General features: G+C 44.1%; 1 protein-coding gene and 1 long non-coding RNA gene across 3 annotated transcripts in view; one reads left to right on the forward strand and one right to left on the reverse strand.

Annotated features, from left to right (window-relative positions):
• Positions 1 to 21,096, reverse strand: part of PDE4B (phosphodiesterase 4B) — a 269,408-nt gene that overhangs the window by 160,852 nt on the left and 87,460 nt on the right. Inside the window, exon 1 of one of the 2 annotated variants that reach the window (XM_040408436.1) lies at positions 12,669 to 13,039. The exons of the other annotated variant lie outside the window; for it this stretch is intronic. Within the exon in view, the coding sequence (XP_040264370.1) occupies positions 12,669 to 12,715 (47 nt within the window). The 5' untranslated portion in view covers positions 12,716 to 13,039. Of the gene's footprint in view, positions 1 to 12,668; positions 13,040 to 21,096 lie in introns of those variants that run through there. 2 annotated transcript variants of the gene reach the window in all.
• On the forward strand, positions 11,473 to 20,477 carry LOC120979590. The gene is made up of 3 exons (XR_005774328.1): positions 11,473 to 11,592; positions 19,164 to 19,233; positions 19,328 to 20,477. It is a non-coding gene; the product is annotated as an uncharacterized LOC120979590 (long non-coding RNA).

The raw sequence follows: 21,096 nt of genomic DNA on the forward strand, positions 1-21,096 counted from the left end.
TTCGTCAGTGAAGACTCGCGCAAGACTGCCTTCAGATGATACCCTCATGATAAATTATTCCTCCTATAAATATATCAGGCACGAAAACATAAGCGCAGCAGAACATCAGATCAGGACAACACTTGATGCAGCGGGAAAAAGTTTCTGCATTTAAGGCCTTGTGCAGACGACCGTATTTTTAATCTGTGCGCTATCCACATTTTTTGCACACTGACCCATTGATTTCCAGGGGGACACGCACACATCGGTGCTTTTCGCGGATCTGTTTTTTGTTTCCACAGATTATAGAACACTAATCCTATTCCGATGGGAGTGAGAAAAAAAATGTAACGCATCTGTATTTTGTGGACTGAAGTACGTACACGGCCGTGGGCAGGAGGACTGACTCTCATCACTGCACATTTATTCACCTAATGCAGATGGCCCATTCCTTTTATAGGGGTGCAGTGTTAGGCTAGGTCTACACAACGACATTTGTCGCACGCCAATTTTTATAATCATAGTCCATGGTGTCGCACTGCGACATGCTGCCACTGCGACGCGACAGTCGCAGAAAAATCCATTCGAGATGGATTTTTCTGCGACTGTCTTGTCACAGTCGCAGCATGTCGCATTGTAACACCATAGACTATCTTTATAAAAATTGTCGCTCGACCCTGGTGCAACAAAATGTCGCGCGGCAAAAGTAGTCATATAGACCTAGCCTAATGCTTCATTTCTGCCGCACCATTTCCTCCCAAGGAACACCTGTCTGACACCTACTATGAAGTGTCTCAGGTGTCAGTGAAACCCCTCAGCGTGAACGGCCGGTATTAGATTTTCCTTTCCCATCATTTCCAGGTTACCTCCTGTCCAGACACGGAGAACTCTCTGCACGGTTCCCCCGGGGATGGGGGCAGCAGCGTCTCCAGGATTACTAGTTTGAAGTTCACCTGTAAGCGGACACTTGCCCTCCATTCAGGTCTTACGAGCCTCTCCTATGTTGTCATGGTCGTCATGGTGATATGTAATATGTAGTCATTATATAGACTATGTGGCCACACGCGTTGCTAAATCACAACAAATATTATGAAACGCGTCAGCGAGTGATGGAGTGGAAGAATGAATGTCTATTTGAGATCTACTTCATTTAGTGTGTACAATACCTGACCACGTAGACAGGGGCCATGCACTGGGAGCTTCACTGGGAGGTTTTGCACAGTGGTGTCACTGGTTCCCAAGTATATGTCAATCAAACCACTACCATGGTAGAGCCAGGTGTAATGGCCCCCGTCCTGTAATATACTCCTTGAGCCTCAGCTGCTGGTCTACTCTTTTACTATTGATGACCTATCCTCAGAATAGGCCATCAAAATTAAATGGGCAGGGGGTCCAACACCTTGCACCCCTCCAATCAGCTGTTTCAGAGTAGCCTGATGCCGGAAGGCGGCGCTGGACTGATACAGCGCCCCCCATTGTGTAGTGGACGGTACTGTAGCGCTGCTCGGTTTGAGGTGACCAGCACTGTGCTGTTTGGGGTTTTCCAGTATTCTTGGGGTATTCCCACTCACCTGAATTGGGAGCAGTAACCAGCAATGGACAGAGTTGAGTAGTTCAGGTGCCAGTTGCTAATGGGCGAGGTTTTGTGGTGTCGGACCCCTGCAGATCTGATATTGATGACCTATTCTAGGGATAGTTCATCTATTGTTAAATCCTGGAAAGCCCCTTAGGCTCCATTCACACGTCCGCAAATGGGTCCGCATCCGTTTCCTAAATTTTGCGGAACGGGTGCGGACCCATTCATTCTCTATGGGGACGGAATGGATACGGACAGCACATAGTGCGCTGTCCGCATTTGCGGAGCGTGGCCCCGATCTTCGGGTCCCGCAGCTCCGCAAAAGATAGAACATGTCCTATTCTTGTCCGCAGCTGCGGACAAGAATAGGCATTTCTATAGGGGTGCCGGGCGGGTGTGTTGCGGATCCGCAACACACCACAGACTTGTGAATGGAGCCTTAAGGGTCCATTCACACTTCCGTAGTGTATTGCGGATCCGCAATGCACCCGGCCGACACCCACATAGAACTGCGGACAAGAATAGGCATTTCTATAGGGGTGCCGGGCGGGTGTGTTGCGGATCCGCAACACACCACAGACTTGTGAATGGAGCCTTAAGGGTCCATTCACACTTCCGTAGTGTATTGTGGATCCGCAATGCACCCGGCCGACACCCACATAGAACTGCGGACAAGAATAGGACATGTTCTGTTTTTTTCAGCAGCCGCAGACCGGAAGATTGGGGACGCGCTCCGGAAATGCGGATGCAGAGAGCACATAGTTTGCTCTCCGCATCCATTCCGTCCCCATAGAGAATGAATGGGTCCGCACCCGTTCAGCACAATTGCGGACGTGTGAATGGAGCCTTAAGGGTAGGTCCACAACAGGACAGATGTGCTGCGAAAATCAGCAGTATTTTACAGTAGCAACAAAGTGGAGGAGATTTTTTAAAAATATTTAAGCAGCAAAATCCGCACATGACTTGTGGTGTGGAATTTAAGGCTTGGTCTACACGACGACATTAGTTGCGCAACATTTTGTTGCACTAATATCGCGCGACAATTTTTATAATGGCAGTCTATGGTGTCGCACTGCAACATGCAACATACTGCGACTGCGACGCAACTGTCGCAGAAAATCCATTCGAGATGGATTTTTCTGCGACTGTTGCGTCGCAGTCGCAGCATGTTGCATGTTGCAGTGCGACACCATAGACTGCCATTATAAAAATTGTCGCGCGACATTGGTGCAACAAAATGTTGCGCTACAAATGTTGCAGTGTAGTTGTGCCCTATCTGTCGCGCGACTTATTGTCGTCGTGTAGACCTAGCCTAAATCTTCCATACTCATTTATGTTGCGGGTTTCACTGTGGATTTCACTCTTTGCAATGGGGGTGAAATGAGCGGCAATCCTGTAGCCCTTACGCTATGAATTCAGCCTGCAGAGTTCTGGTGGATAAGCTGCAGTTTTTCCGCAGTGGACCCGTCCTGTGTGGACATGCCCCTACATTGTTCTGTGTTATGTCCCCATCTTCTGGTTTTGCACTAGTGTCAGTCGTCAGACAATGGAGATGATTGTTTACCTCGACAATCAGAAGTCATTGTTTACCTCGACTTCTTAGTCTACTTCCACACTGGCGTTTTTTGCTTTCCGTTTGTGAGATCCGTTCAGGGCTCCCACAAGCGGTCCAAAACGAATCAGTTTTGCCCTTAATGCATTCTGAATGGATAGGGATCCGCTCAGAATGCATCAGTTTGCCTCTCTATTCCGCTCTGGAGGCGGACACCAAAACGGGGCTTGCAGCGTTTTGGTGTCCGTCTGACAATGCGGAGGCAAACGGATCCGTCCTGACACACAATGTAAGTCAATGGGGACGGATCCGTTTTCACTGACACAATCTGCCACGATAGAAAACGGATCCGTCCCCCATTGACTTTCAATGGTGTTCAAGACGGATCCGTCTCGGCTATGTTACAGATAATACAAACGGATCCGTTCTGAGCGGATGCATGCGGTTGTATTATCTGAACGGAAGCGTTTGTGCACATCCATGACGGATCCGCACTAAAACGCGAGTGTGAAAGTAGCCTTAATTATTTGCTCTAATGAACCTGAGGACTCTAATTGAGGCCCATGACGTCAGCGCAATTATAGATTTTAATTCTCTTCCCGTTTTACTAGTTTTTCTGCTTTGTACATCTCCATCTTCGTCAATCACGAGAGGCTTGATGCCGAAAGAGGTATCCTCCATGTAACTGCTTCTCACCCTGCGCAACTTTCTAATATGCTTTATATTTCAATTCCTCACCATTTTCAAGCTCTCTGCTTGCTGTTAATGAATGGGAACATTCCTATTTATATTAGGAAGACTGAAAACGTGTCCTTATGGTGCAGTTTCCTGTGCTTGTTACCAGCGAGAGCTGTGATACATTGTAACGAGTCCTGCAGCTGTATCCGTCTAGTTTTATTTTTTTTATTCGCTATAAACTTTTGATTTACCTTCGACGGGGTTCAGCTGTCTGATGTGTATGTCGACTGCCTGATTGTCCCCTGATGGCAGAAAGGTTGGGCAGCTGAGATTTGAACCTGTCTGATCCCTTGGAGAAAAGCGGTGCCATCTGTGTCTGGCATCCAGTGATCTCACTATGAAGAAACAACATGCCAAATTGACTAAATATGCGTATGTTTTGTGGTGGACAGGGAGGATAGCTGGCGTCAAACAATCATGTGACCAGGAAACTATGCATAGGCGCTTCAGGTGACAACTGTGTGACAACCATATGGTCCGTCAGCCTTCCCTACCAATGTGAAGGGCAACATTGCCAGGCTAGCCTTAGGCTACATGCACACGACCGTATGTGTTTTGCGTATCCGTTGTAACAATGCCTAAAACGGACAAGAATAGGACATGTTCTACTTTTTTTGCGGGGCTACAGAACGGACATACTGATGCGGACAGCACACAGTGTGCTGTCCATATTTTTCATTGAGATTAATGGGTCCGCATCCTATCCGCAAAAAAAAACGGAACGGACACGGAAATAAACAACAATCGTGTGCATGTAGTCTTAGGCCTCACGCACACGGGGGTTGTTTTGGTCCGCATCCGAGCCGCAGTTTTTGTGGCTCAGATGTGGACCCATTCACTTCAATGGGGTCGCAAAAGATGTGGACAGCACTCCGTGTGCTGTCCGCATCCATTGCTCCGTTCCGTGGTCCGCAAAAAAAATACAACCTGTCCTATTCTTGTCCGTTTTGCGGCAGTGGCGTCGCCAGGGGGGGTCAGAGGGGGCCACGGCCCCCCCTACATCACGCTGTGCCCCCCCCCCAACTAAAATGCCCCCCCTAAGTGAGCCGCCGCAGTCAGGCACAGGGAGATGAGCGCTCATCTCCATAGTCATCTGCCTGTGCTGCGGCGGGGCAGGGGAGGGAGAGGCGTGTCCCTTCCTCTGATAGGCTGCAGACACTAGGCCGGCAGCCTATCAGAGGCCTGCGCAGGCGGCGCGATGATGTCATCGCGCCGCCTGAGCCATACAGCGCGGGACACAGGCCGGAAGAGGCCTGCATCGCATCGCTGACATGGAGGTAAGTATAAGTGTTTATTTTATTTATTTTTTACAATAGTTTTACAGGCACATTAGGAGGGCTCTTATTACTGGCATATTGGGGGGGCTTATTACTGGCACATGATGGGGGGGGCTTATTACTGGCACATTGGGGGGGTTTATTACTGGCACATGATGGGGGGCTTATTACTGGCACATGATGGGGGGGCTTATTACTGGCACATGATGGGGGGGCTTATTACTGGCACATGATGGGGGGGCTTATTACTGGCACATGATGGGGGGGCTTATTACTGGCACATGATGGGGGGGCTTATTACTGGCACATGATGGGGGCTTATTACTGGCACGTGATGGGGCTTATAACTGGCACGTGATGGGGGGCTTATTACTGGCACGTGATGGGGGCTTATTACTGGCATGTGATGGGGGGCTTATTACTGGCACGTGATGGGGGGCTTATTACTGGCACATGATGGGGGCTTATTACTGGCACATGATGGGGGCTTATTACTGGCACATGATGGGGGGGCTTATTACTGGCACATGATGGGGGGCTTATTACTGGCACATGATGGGGGGGCTTATTACTGGCACATGATGGGGGGCTCTTGTTACTGGAACATGATGGGGGCTCTTATTACTGGCACGTGATGGGGGGCTGGGCTCTTATTACTGGCTTGTGATGGGGGGGCTCTTGTTACTGGCACGTGATGGGGGGGCTCGTGATGGGGGGCACTTATTACTGACACGTTATTGGGGGCACTTATTACTGGCACGTTATTGAGGGCACTTATTACTGGCACGTTATTGAGGGCACTTATTACTGGCACGTTATTGAGGGCACTTATTACTGGCACATTATTGGTCGGCACTATAGGGGCATCTACTGAGGCCACAAAGAAGGGGTATTTTATATGGGGGCTCTGTACAGTAGCATTTTATACTGGGACACATTATGGTGGGTACTATGGGGAAGGGGGGAGAGGAGTACTAAGGAGTCATCTACGGGGGGCACTAAGAAGGGGTATTTTCAACTTGCAAATTATGGGGGACACTGAGGACATCTACTGGGGCACGATATATGGGGCATTTTATACTGGTACATTATGGGGGGCACTAGGAGGAAGGGGGGAGAGGAGCAATATGGGGGCATTTACTGGGGGCACTATATAGGGGTATTTTATACTGGCACATTATGGGGGACATTAGCTCAACTGGGGGCATTACAAGCGGGTATTTTTTGCATTGTCACATTATAAGGCCGAATGCACACGGCTGTGGTCCGTGGCCCAGAGCGGTCCGTGTTATGCCGGGCTGGATTCCTGTTCAGAGCAGGAGCGCACGGCGTCATAGCAACCAATGACGCCGTGCGCTCTTGCTCTGAACAGGAATCCAGCCCGGCATAACACGGACCACTCTCGGCCACGGACCACAGCCGTGTGCATTCGGCCTAAGGAGAATTATTTCTACTGGGGGGGGGGGGATTATGGTGGGCTTTATTACTCCCCCATGGTATGACCCCCTAGTAGCAGCACCAGCCTCTCCATGCTCTGCTATCCCTCTGCCCCTTCTCCAAATCCTTACTATGAAATCTTTCTCATTAGGATAAAACACAACATCAGCTCCGCCGAGCCCCCGGCCAAAGTGTGGAAGTGGCGTCCGAGATCCCCAAGGGCCAAGCCAAGTAATTGTAAGTTTTCATGTGAAATATGTTTATGTTATACACATATAGCATACTACACTGTGCCACACAATGTACAGTATACCTCTACACTGTGCCACACAATATACCGCTACACTGTGCCACACAATGTACAGCATACCTCTACACTGTGCCAGACAATATACAGTATATCTCTACACTGTGCCACACAATATACAGTATACCTCTACACTGTGCCCCACAATATACTGTATACCTCTACACTGTGCCACACAATATACTGTATACCTCTACACTGTGCCCCACAATATACAGTATACCGCTACACTGTGCCACACAATGTACAGTATACCTCTACACTGTGCCACACAATATACAGTATACCGCTACACTGTGCCACAGAATGTACAGTATACCTCTACACTGTGCCACACAATATACAGTATACATCTACACTGTGCCACACAATGTACAGTATACCGCTACACTGTGCCACACAATGTACAGTATACCTCTACACTGTGCCCCACAATATACAGTATACCTCTACACTGTGTCACACAATATACAGTATACCTCTACACTGTGCCACACAATGTACAGTATACCTCTACACTGTGCCACACAATGTACAGTATACCTCTACACTGTGACACACAATATACAGTATACCTCTACACTGTGCCCCACAATATACAGTATACCTCTACACTGTGCCCCACAATATACAGTATACCTCTACACTGTGCCACACAATATACAGTATACCGCTACACTGTGCCACACAATGTACAGTATACCTCTACACTGTGCCACACAATGTACAGTATACCTCTACACTGTGCCACACAATATACAGTATACCGCTACACTGTGCCACACAATGTACAGTATACCGCTACACTGTGCCCCACAATATACAGTATACCTCTACACTGTGCCACACAATATACAGTATACCTCTACACTGTGCCACACAATATACAGTATACCTCTACACTGTGCCACACAATGTACAGTATACCGCTACACTGTGCCACACAATGTACAGTATACCTCTACACTGTGCCCCACAATATACAGTATACCTCTACACTGTGTCACACAATATACAGTATACCTCTACACTGTGCCACACAATGTACAGTATACCTCTACACTGTGCCACACAATGTACAGTATACCTCTACACTGTGCCACACAATATACAGTATACCTCTACACTGTGCCCCACAATATACAGTATACCTCTACACTGTGTCACACAATATACAGTATACCTCTACACTGTGCCACACAATATACAGTATACCGCTACACTGTGCCACACAATGTACAGTATACCTCTACACTGTGCCACACAATGTACAGTATACCTCTACACTGTGCCACACAATATACAGTATACCGCTACACTGTGCCACACAATGTACAGTATACCGCTACACTGTGCCACACAATGTACAGTATACCGCTACACAGTGCCCCACAATATACAGTATACCTCTACATTGTGCCACACAATGTACAGTATACCTCTACACTGTGCCACACAATATGCAGTATACCTCTACACTGTGCCACACAATGTACAGTATACCTCTACACTGTGCCACACAATATACAGTATACCTCTACACTGTGCCACACAATGTACAGTATACCTCTACACTGTGCCACACAATATACAGTATACCGCTACACTGTGCCACACAATGTACAGTATACCTCTACACTGTGCCACACAATATACAGTATACCTCTACACTGTGCCACACAATGTACAGTATACCTCTACACTGTGCCACACAATGTACAGTATACCTCTACACTGTGCCACACAATATACAGTATACCGCTACACTGTGCCACACAATATACAGTATACCTCTACACTGTGCCACACAATATACAGTATACCTCTACACTGTGCCACACAATATACAGTATACCTCTACACTGTGCCACACAATGTACAGTATACCGCTACACTGTGCCACACAATATACAGTATACCTCTACACTGTGCCACACAATATACAGTATACCTCTACACTGTGCCACACAATGTACAGTATACCGCTACACAGTGCCCCACAATATACAGTATACCTCTACATTGTGCCACACAATGTACAGTATACCTCTACACTGTGCCACACAATATACAGTATACCTCTACACTGTGCCACACAATGTACAGTATACCTCTACACTGTGCCACACAATGTACAGTATACCTCTACACTGTGCCACACAATGTACAGTATACTCTACACTGTGCCACACAATGTACAGTATACCTCTACACTGTGCCACACAATGTACAGTATACTCTACACTGTGCCACACAATATACAGTATACCTCTACACTGTGCCACACAATGTACAGTATACCGCTACACTGTGCCACACAATGTACAGTATACCTCTACACTGTGCCACACAATATACAGTATACCTCTACACTGTGCCACACAATGTACAGTATACCTCTACACTGTGCCACACAATATACAGTATACCTCTACACTGTGCCACACAATGTACAGTATACCGCTACACTGTGCCACACAATGTACAGTATACCTCTACACTGTGCCACACAATATACAGTATACCGCTACACTGTGTAGTCTGTTCTATAAGCACCCTTGTTCTGTGGCGGCGGACAGAAAATAATCTGGAAGTGCCCCTCCCGAGACCAGTCTCTGGATCCGCCACTGGTCTGGACCGCTCACAGGAGTGTACATTTCTTCTAAACTGTAATCCGTAACCTCTGACCTGCAGAAATAAGCACTTGCTTGGTAACAACTAACAGGCAGTGCCTGTAGGCTGTAGCCTGGCCCTGTTACCGAAGCTAGCTGAGTGGTGTAAGGTTAAGGTACTAGTAGAGATGAGCGGCCGCTTAATCCTGATTTAAAGTTACTGCAGGATATGGATTACAGTTTAGAAATGTCAAATGTACACTCCTGTGAGCGGCGGGGAGGGAGATCTGTGAATGACACTGTTATAGGGAGGGGGATCTGTGGATGACACTGTTATAGAGAGGGGGATCTGTGGCAGACTGCCCGATCCCCTGAAGACGCCATGTATATGGCGAAACATGTCGGGGGGCAGTGTTTAGGATTTTAGGCTACAGCAGACCCAGTTTTAGTGTGCAAGCTACCGAGTAGCTAGTAGGTAGCTTAGTAAGTGATTGCGCCGCCATCAGAACTAAAGCACTAAATGAATAAGTGAAAGTAGACAGTTAGCAGGCATCAAGTGCAGCAATTGAATAGCTACCATTAATAGTTATCAACAAGAGCGACAATGTTTTATCAAAGTGTCACAAGCAAAAGACACTGAATAGCTAGTAGGCAGTATAGTAAGCAACTACACTGCTACTGAAGTTGCAGCAGACACAATGTGTACGTTCAAGCAGATAGCGAAATAGACAGCCAGTCTAGCAACAGCTGCTACTGCAATATTAGCTACTATAAGAGAAAAATATACGCGAAGTATAGCACACAAAGGGTCTACTGCAGAGAGTTTTAATTAAGTAGGTTAGATATTAGTTTTCACAATTTATTAAATAAAGAAATAATAAAAGTTAATTTTTATAAAAGAAATACCACAAAATTAAACATGCACATGTAAAGAGCAGACAACCAGTAGTCTCTGACTAAATGTAAATACAATAATAAGTGCTTTTACATGTGCAGGGTATACACAAGTGTAATATATATGGATGACACTGTTATAGGGAGGGGGATCTGTGGATGACACTGTTATAGAGAGGGGGATCTGTGGATGACACTGTTATAGGGAGGGAGATCTGTGGATGATACTGTTATGGAGGGGGAAATGGGCATGACACTGTCATGGGGTGGATCTGTGGAAGACACATATAGCATAAAATGCTATATACGGTATGTGTCATCCACAGATCCCCCCCATAGCAGTGTCATCCACAGATCCCCCTCCCTATAAAAGTGTCATCCACAGGCAACTAGGACATGTTGAAATCTGAGTGATTTTATTTTATTTTTTTAAAACCACAGACAGCAGGACTTTTCTTCCCTGTTGCGGTTTTAGGTATTGGGTAAAGTATCGCAGCATTTCTAAGCGTACTTGTGTAAATGTATCGTTGTTATAGCTGCCCCCCTACTTTTGTCCTGGCCCCCATTGTGCCCCCCCCCCCCAAAATTTGAAAGCTAGAGACGCCACTGTTTTGCGGACAAGAACAGGCAGTTATATCCATTGCTGTCCATGCCGTTTCGCAAATTGCGGAACGCACATGGACGCCATCCACGATTTGCGGACCGCAAAACACACAACGGTCGTGTGCATGAGGCCTTAGGCAGTGATACATCTAATGTTCCCAACTAGCCAGGGCTGGACTCTTCTGACAGCCATGTGTTGGATGTAACGCCAGCCGTATTAGTCGTTGCTGAGCTTTCTCAGGAATAGCCCCAAGAAGTTGTCTAATATAATAACTTATAATAATACAGAACATAATAAAGGGTTAATAATTGTTCCTAGCTGTGATATCGGACGAAAACCACACGTCCTATTCTACGTCGCTGGATGTTCTCAGCAAGACGAAAAAAATGCAGACTAAGGACATTTTTATGGTTACGCTGATGTCACTACCAGGACAATGACGTCAGCAGCGGGAGCCAGCAGGAAGCTGCTTTATACTGATAAAGTTACCAGTGGACAGATTAACGCGAGGCCTGGAGCCTGCGGGGTGGCGGCGGATCAGCTCCGATCATCTGGATGCTATCAGCTGACTCCACTGTGAAGATTGCACAATCGGCATTGACAGCTGATATAAAAGGTATGACAGCCACAAAATATTACTTGTTGTAGCAGAGCACAGTTTGTCACTTGACTCAACTTACATAAGTGCTCGAAAGCCTAATGCACTATCATAACTTTTGCAAATCAACATACAAGACCCTTTACGTTATTAGAGGGGTTGCCCGGCTAGGACAGACCCCTTCCTATATGTAGACAGCAGGGATAAGAGCTGCTGGAAATGCTGTAATTCCTGATCATGGCGAGTCTTCCTCACAGCAGGACGACAGATTAGGGACCCCACTCTAGGACACCCCTAATAAGTTATCTAAACCAGAGGTGTCAACACCGCCGAAATACATTACATGAAATGTCGCCGTGTAGCCGTACCCATACATTATATGAAATGCTGCGTGACAAACCGTCAAGTAGCCGTACCCATATGGTTTCTCATATTTCCAATATTGCACTTAAAATGTAACTTTAAAACGATCTATTAGTACGTTGCTATCGTTATAGTAGACAGCCACACACACAAGAGCACGAGATGCAGAAAAGTTGAGTTTGTCACATGGCATAATGTACTGTAACATCACAAGGTGGTGGTTTTCTATAGTTCAATGACAAACTCGCCATATACATTGTGTCTCTATGCCCTAACTGCCACTCAGTCCACCTTGCACCGCAGAGCTTGCAGTCTAATCTGTTGTTACAGGCACAATGGCGTGTTTCACACGATCATTTGAGAAGCCGGTGTTTCTGCAAACGTGCGAGTCGCACAATATTCACCGGACATACATGCAGCAGAACCGATCAGCATGAAATACAGTGAAAACATAACCAGACAACAAAAACTTACCAAAGCCGTAAAACGCGCGCTCATAGTCCACAACAACGTAAGTAAATCCTGACTCTGTTCCCATTTCCAATGACAGATGTAGCAGTGCTGAATTTGTCAATCAACTCTCCGCATTGCTTCATTAGTGCAGTTAAATCACCTGCAGTCCTATGTAAAAGTACTGGCAGCCTAACTCCCTTCTAACAATCTCAGCTCTGCTACATCTGTATGCTTAAGTGCTCTCAAACTTTTTTACTAGTGAAGGAATTATTGCATACCATATCCACGAGTGTCGCCGACTTGGAAACTCTTTAACCGTCAGCATGGCGAACGCGTTGCGACACAGTCTCTGAATTCGCGTTGTTGGCTACTACCTGAAGTTCCTTACAAGGGGTAGCGATCACGCTACGTCCTGCCCCTCCACCCTGTGCACTGAATCTTCAGGTCCCCCGATGATGATGACCATGAAGCGCACAGTGGTGCCGGCCGGCCAAAAAGTCCTGTTCTCCCTCAGCTGCAACAGAAGGTTTCCGAGTCCCGTCTCTAAGCTGTTCAGCACAAAATCCTTTTCTGTTGACCGGCTAAGGAGTTTAAAGAAGAATTCCGATTCTGTTTTCACATAAAGCCTTTGTTTCTTTTTCCAGGTACAAGCCTTAAAAGTAAAGAGCGAGACATATTTTGAGGTCCTCTGCCAAAGTCCACATGACTAAGATTAGTGAAGTAAAATTTCATTTCTTCACTCCGCATCATGTCAGGAGCTGCCGTACGTCCTGTTTGACTAGTTCTAGATTATTTAACCTATTGAATGAAAATGCAGGAACACCTAACACGTGAGATCAAATTTCCTGAATGAGAAAACCTATAGCACAACCGCACTGAGCGCCAAGGACTCCCCGAGCTCTCGTCACTGCCTACAAGCCACGGTGAAAGCAAACATAAAACTATCTGCTGAAATGCGATTAGCCATTTCAAAAGGACTTTCATTTTAAGTGCCATTATGTAACCCTTTCACTGCCTTGTATTATTAAAGACCATTTATACTACCGGGACCGGTGCAGAAAACATGGTAACGAGTAAGAAATGATTATTATTATTATTTATTATTATTAAAAGCGCCATTCATTCCATAGCGCTGTACGAGAGGTCAGAATCCAAGGTCACTCCAAGGCAGCTGACTTGGTTGACCAGGGAGAGTGTGCAGCCATTAAGAAATAGCAGTAGGTAGTAATAATAAGGAATATAGTGACTATAATACTACTTCTTATAGGAAAGGACATAACTACTATAAAACTGCCTCCTACGTACAAGAATATAAATACTATAATACTGCCTCCTATGTACAAGAATATAACTACTATAATACTGCTCCTATGTACAAGAATATAACTACTATAATACTGCCTCCTATGTACAAGAATATAACTACTATAATACTGCCTCCTATGTACAAGAATATAACTACTATAATACTGCCTCCTATGTACAAGAATATAACTACTATAATACTGCTCCTATGTACAAGAATATAACTATTATAATACTGCCTCCTATGTACAAGAATGTAACTACTATAATACTGCTCCTATGTACAAGAATATAACTACTATAATACTGCTCCTATGTACAGGAATATAACTATTATAATACTGCCTCCTATGTACAAGAATATAACTACTATAATACTGCTCTTATGTACAAGAATATAACTACTATAATACTGCCTCCTATGTACAAGAATGTAACTACTATAATACTGCCTGCTATGTACAAGAATATAACTACTATAATACTGCTCCTATATACAAGAATATAACTACTATAATACTGCTCCTATGTACAAGAATATAACTACTATAATACTGCTACTATGTACAGGAATATAACTACTATAATACTGCTCCTATGTACAAGAATATAACTACTATAATACTGCCTCCTATGTACAAGAATATAACTACTATAATACTGCTCCTATGTACAAGAATATAACTACTATAATGCTGCCTCCTATGTACAAGAATATAACTACTGTAATACTGCCTCATATGTACAAGAATATAACTACTATAATACTGCCTCATATGTACAAGAATATAACTACTATAATACTGCTCCTATGTACAAGAATATAACTACTATAATACTGCTCCTATGTACAAGAATATAACTACTATAATACTGCTCCTATGTACAAGAATATAACTACTATAATACTGCCTCCTATGTACAAGAATATAACTACTATAATACTGCTCCTATGTACAAGAATATAACTACTATAATGCTGCCTCCTATGTACAAGAATATAACTACTATAATACTGCTCCTATGTACAAGAATATAACTACTATAATACTGCCTCCTATATACAAGAATATAACTACTATAATACTGCTCCTATGTACAAGAATATAACTACTATAATACTGCCTCCTATGTACAAGAATATAACTACTATAATACTGCTCCTATGTACAAGAATATAACTACTTTAATACTGCTCCTATGTACAAGAATATAACTACTATAATACTGCTCCTATGTACAAGAATAAAACTACTATAATACTGCCTCCTATGTACAAGAATATAACTACTATAATACTGCTCCTATGTACAAGAATAGAACTACCATAATACTGCCTCCTATGTACAGGAATATAACTACTATAATACTGCTCCTATGTACAAGAATATAACTACTATAATGCTGCCTCCTATGTACAAGAATATAACTACTATAATACTGCCTCCTATGTACAAGAATATAACTACTATAATACTGCCTCCTATGTATAAGAATATAACTGCTATAATACTGCCTCCTATGTACAAGAATATAACTACTATAATACTGCTCCTATGTACAAGAATATAACTACTATAATGCTGCCTCCTATGTACAAGAATATAACTACTATAATACTGCTCCTATGTACAAGAATATAACTACTATAATACTGCCTCCTATGTACAAGAATATAACTACTATAATACTGCTCCTATGTACAAGAATATAACTACTATAATACTGCTCCTATGTACAAGAATATAACTACTATAATACTGCTCTCTATGTAGAAGAATATAACTACTATAATACTGTCTCCTATGTACAAGAATATAACTACTATAATACTGCTCCTATGTACAAGAATATAACTACTATAATACTGCTCCTATGTACAAGAATATAACTACTATAATACTGCTCCTATGTACAAGAATAGAACTACTTTCTCCTCTTTGCTTCATACATGGAAGGGCTCATTCATACGGCCGTATATTTCTTTCTGCATCCATTCCGCAATTTTCCGTGGCCTCACAAAAAAGAACATGTCCTAGTCTTGCCCATATTTGCGGACAAGAATGGGCATTTCTATCATGAAGAAGGATGTTCAGTTCGGTAAAATGTGAAAGGCACACTGCCGGTATCTGTGTTTGGCGAATCTGCAATTTGGGGTCCGCAAAATCAGATACGGTCGTGTGAATGAGCCCTAAGAGTTAATAAGATGCTGCGATATGAGATTTTGGTTACAGATTTTCATCCTGTTATAGTATTGTAAAGATACAAAGTAGGCAAATACTAAGCGCGAATACTAAGTAGTAAGCAAGACTCAAAAAGAAGAGAGACCAGCACTGGTAGGTAGTCAAAGGAATGGTGCTACTTACCTGTGTGGGCCCTACAGATATATAAAAGTTATATCTTAATGACGTCTACTGTATTATTTACTATTCTGCTTCCTTCAGAGCTGCTCCGGTGATTTGCATCTTGGGATGTGTACATTCATCTGATAGGAGGTAATCTGCACATTGTATTTAGACTCTCTTACAAGGCATTTCACTCCCCTGGTGCCACCATGAGGGATATGAAGATAAGGCAGCTGCCTAGGGCACCACCGGACTGTGGTATTGCTTGGCCCCACTCATATGAATAAGGTTGAGCTGCAACTCTAGACGCAACCTATGGACAAGATTAGCGCTGTCCATGAGAGATGAGAGGAACACGAAAGGAAGAGAGGCATGAGCCAGAGAGAAATGGGGGAAGAGGGCAGAAAGAGATACATATGAGCCAAACAGAGCGAGAGATGGGCAGAACAGAAAGAGACATGAGCCAAAGATAGAGAGAGATGGGGCAGAAAGAGACATGAGCCAAAGATAGGGAGAGATAGGGGGGAAAAAGAGACATGAGCCAGACATAGGGAGAGATGGGGGCAAAAAGAGACACAAACCAGAGATAGAGAGATGGGGGCAGAATGAGACACGAGACAAAGATAGAGAGAGATGGGGGCAAAAAGAGACACGAACCAGAGATAAAGAGAGATGGGGGCAGAAAGAAACACGAGACAAAGATAGAGAGAGATGGGGCAGAAAGAGACATGAGCCAAAGATAGGGGGGGGGGGGGGAGAGACATGAGCCAGACATAGGGAGAGATGGGGGCAAAAAGAGACACAAACCAGAGAGAAAGAGAGATAGGGGCAGAAAGAGACATGAGCCAAAGATAAAGAGAGATGGGGGCAAAAAGAGACATGAGCCAAAGATAGAGAGAGATGGGGGCAGAAAGAGACATGAGCCAAAGATAGAGAGAGATGGGGGACAGACATAGACAGGAACCAAAGATAGAGAGAGATGGGGGCAGAAAGAGACACGAGCCAAAGATAAAGAGAGATGGGGGCAAAAAGAGATATGAGCCAAAGATAGAGAGAGATGGGGGCAAAAAGAGACATGAGCCAGAGATAGAGCGAGATGGGGGACAGACATAGACAGGAACCAAAGATAGAGAGAGATGGGGGCAGAAAGAGACATGATCCAGAGATAGATGAAGATACATGAGCAAGCAAGACCGGCTGTGAGGAAATGACCTGTAGTCTAAATCCAGTTGCCATGTTAAATATATGTTTTAAGAAATAAAAACAGATTACAAAAAGAATATGAGAGATGAATGGTCTGGTGTTGATTGGCAAAAGTAAACCTGGAGAATACATTTCCTTTAGGAAGAACATAATAATATACAAGGATGGTATAGACTAATATAAAATACAGGAATGGGAAAGAGAAACAAAGGATAAATAACATAGTACAAAGAGACAGGTGGCATAGAAAATCTGAGAAATCATAGTGATACAAATGCCATAGAGCAGTGAGAGAGCGTGAGGTGGTATGAAGAAGAGCGAGAGGGAGACAATGGTGGCATGGCAAGTCATCATGAGGAACATAACTTTCTCCATGTTTTCCAGGTATTCAGTATAGAGTGTACATGTCTAATTTTAAGAATAAGAGATAATGAAATAAACAGCATCAGATGCACCCCCTAAACAATGGCGCTAGAAGTGCTCCTTAATAAACAACAGAGCCAGCACAGTTGTCCCTTCACGGAATCAAATGATGAAATTCTGTCTGTCTGTAGCCACCACTAGGGGGAGCTCAGTACGTACACATGTAAGTTAACTGGAGAACTATTAAGACAGATCCATGACTCCCTCTAGTGGCAGGTGTCTGAAGCCTTTGCCTGCTCTGCTGGGTGACAGGGGCACCTCTCCGTTTTCAGAGACTCCTGGACAATCTGGGAGAGCAGACAAGTATAGTATAGACATTTACATGGACTTCAGGTTACGTCAATGGTCATAGAGGTGTAATGTGTAAAGGGGAGGCAACGTATAAAGAATGAAGGAGACATGGTGACGAAACTAGGTGAAAGGACAGACAACGCCTAGAAAGTAAACCAGTCACCTCAGCAGGGAGGGCTATATAAGCTTTACACTGTACTATCAGCGACCATCTCATATGTACAGATGATAGTATCAGCCTTATGACATCACCCTTCTGTCAATTCATTAATAGACCGTGATAAAGCTGATGATGTCATTGGGTGGGTGGGACCATATTGCTCTAAATTTTTAATTAAAGGTTACTGTACAGCACAGATAGGCAACCTGTCCATCATGAATATCAGCTTCTTTTACTGCACTTTAACATGTACTACCTCCATTTCCCCATGACAACCCTTTACGCTCTGTGCTTCGGCAGTTGAGAGTCATGTGGACATTGGACACAAATCACAATTAGCATTGATGTCCACATCATAATGAACCATTTTAAAGGTATTTACGACTTGGGCATCGATGTAGACAGTAATTTGCATTCACACAATGTCCCTAGGATAAGTGAACTGTCAAAAAATTACAGGGAGTGTTGTCATGGGGTCACAGGAACAAATACTGTAAGTTACAGGTTGGATTTTAAACCCTAAGCTGGCCCGCCGCATACATTAAATGTATTGATGGCACAGGCCAACCTTCTGATGTGTACGGAAGCCTCCTGATGGAAGATGTTGGGGGAGAGAAGGATCAGGATATTGGATTTCAACATGCCTGACCCTTTTTTATCTCGAAAGATAAGCTACTGCCAAAGGAGTCTGACAGTGCTTAGTCATCTCGCTGTTCAGTGCACGTGCATGCTCTGCTGGCTGAGCCGAGTGTGCATGCTTGTGGGGGGTCGGGAGATACAACTGTCGGCCTGACAAGCATAGGTAATGTGTATGGCCAGCCTTGGGTATTCTCACTGTAGACATTTATAGTAGACACGGCACTAGTCAGGATGGGGTGGGGGGTGGTTTGAGGGACCCGTGTCCTAGAGATGGTTGTGAGTACCAGAGGCGGGACCCCATCTTCAGTCTTTTATAGTATATACTGCGGATATGTCATTCATAAATGTCTAAGATGAGAATATCACCAGCGCCAGATTTGTTACAACTGTTTATCTTCTATCTATAGAAATAAGATGTCCATTTGACTGAGCCAAACAAGCATGTCTATTGGAGCGCCATGGCAGGAACCCGCACAGGTAGGAGAACCATGGGTCTGCATATACACAAAAACAGTAGCTTTAAAATCAAAACTGGTTGTCAAAATTGTCGATTTTTTTTTTTATTGTTTAGCATTGGAGCGATAAACAGTTGCAAAAGTCTACACACCCTTCCAGGTAACAGTTTAGTGTGCACTGCAGCAACACAGGAGGATCCTTCTCATAAAAGTGCTGAACGTCGTTCTCTTTCCAAGATGATGTTACCAAGAATCGTCTCCTTGAGTTCAGCTCTGGAGCGCAGAAATACTGCTTTGCGTGGTACAGTTGGCGGTGGGAGGGTTAACCGCTGTAATAAGTTAAAGATCCCTCACGGCAGGCTTTTCTTTAGCATGTAGTTTGCAGCTCTGAGAACAATATACATCATACTGCTCCGTGACATAATAACTGGTTTTCATTCCCCGTGACACTAAAAATACGGCATTTAATACTGGTTCTATTTACATCTCTGCAAAAGACACCAATTTAGACTAGAATAATACAGGAAACAGAAAAGACACTTGTACAATGTGTCGCCACACAGTGCATGTTAGGTATGCCGTAATTACTTGTCTTACACTGACCTGCCTTATAGCTATGGAAGTCTGAGGGAGCAAACCATCTGGTTGACACAGTGACCTGTAAGTGGCGTGTTATGGAAGAAGGTGACGCTATATGGTAACTGCACATATGGTACCTTTGTTAGACATATTCTGCATTGCTAATATAGTATGCATTCGTGCTTGCCACAATGAAAGTGGACACAAACAGGGGTAACAATATAGGCCCATAGATTTCTATATTGGCAATATTACATGCCCACATAACATGGATCCTTAATACAGTCATGTGTAGGAGACCTTTATCTGAGAAGAAGGACCATGTTAGAGGTGAGCTACAGTAAGGAAAGACTATAAATGTATAAATAAAGGCTATCTTATAAAAGGCATATAAAGGTGTGAGATGCTGGTGCCTCTCCCTGGAAGTCCATGTTATATGGTTGTAGATGATGGTGCTCTCCCTGGAAGACCATGTTATATGGTTGTAGATGATGGTGCCATCCCTGAAAGTCCATGTAATATGGTTGTAGATGATTGTGCCCTCCCAGGAAGTTAATTTTATATGGTTGTAGATGATGATACCCTTACTAGAAGTCCATGTGATATGGTTGTAGATGGTAGTACTCTCCATGGAAGTACATATTTTACGGTTGTAGATGATGATGGTTCACTCAATGGAAGTTCATTTTATTTTGTTGTACTGTACATGGTAGTGTGGCTTGCCCTCCCTGGAAGTCCATGTAATATGGTTGTACACTGCGTGCAGAATTATTAGGCAAATGAGTATTTTGACCACATCATCCTCTTTATGCATGTTGTCTTACTCCAAGCTGTATAGGCTCGAAAGCCTACTACCAATTAAGCATATTAGGTGATGTGCATCTCTGTAATGAGAAGGGGTGTGGTCTAATGACATCAACACCCTATATCAGGTGTGCATAATTATTAGGCAACTTCCTTTCCTTTGGCAAAATGGGTCAAAAGAAGGACTTGTGAGATATCTTGCAGAGGGATGCAGCACTCTTAAAATTGCAAAGCTTCTGAAGCGTGATCATCGAACAATCAAGCGTTTCATTCAAAATAGTCAACAGGGTCGCAAGAAGCGTGTGGAAAAACCAAGGCGCAAATAACTGCCCATGAACTGAGAAAAGTCAAGCGTGCAGCTGCCAAGATGCCACTTGCCACCAGTTTGGCCATATTTCAGAGCTGCAACATCACTGGAGTGCCCAAAAGCACAAGGTGTGCAATACTCAGAGACATGGCCAAGGTAAGAAAGGCTGAAAGACGACCACTACTGAACAAGACA

This window comes from Bufo bufo, chromosome 9, assembly GCF_905171765.1.
Source record: "Bufo bufo chromosome 9, aBufBuf1.1, whole genome shotgun sequence".
Lineage (NCBI taxonomy): Eukaryota > Metazoa > Chordata > Amphibia > Anura > Bufonidae > Bufo > Bufo bufo.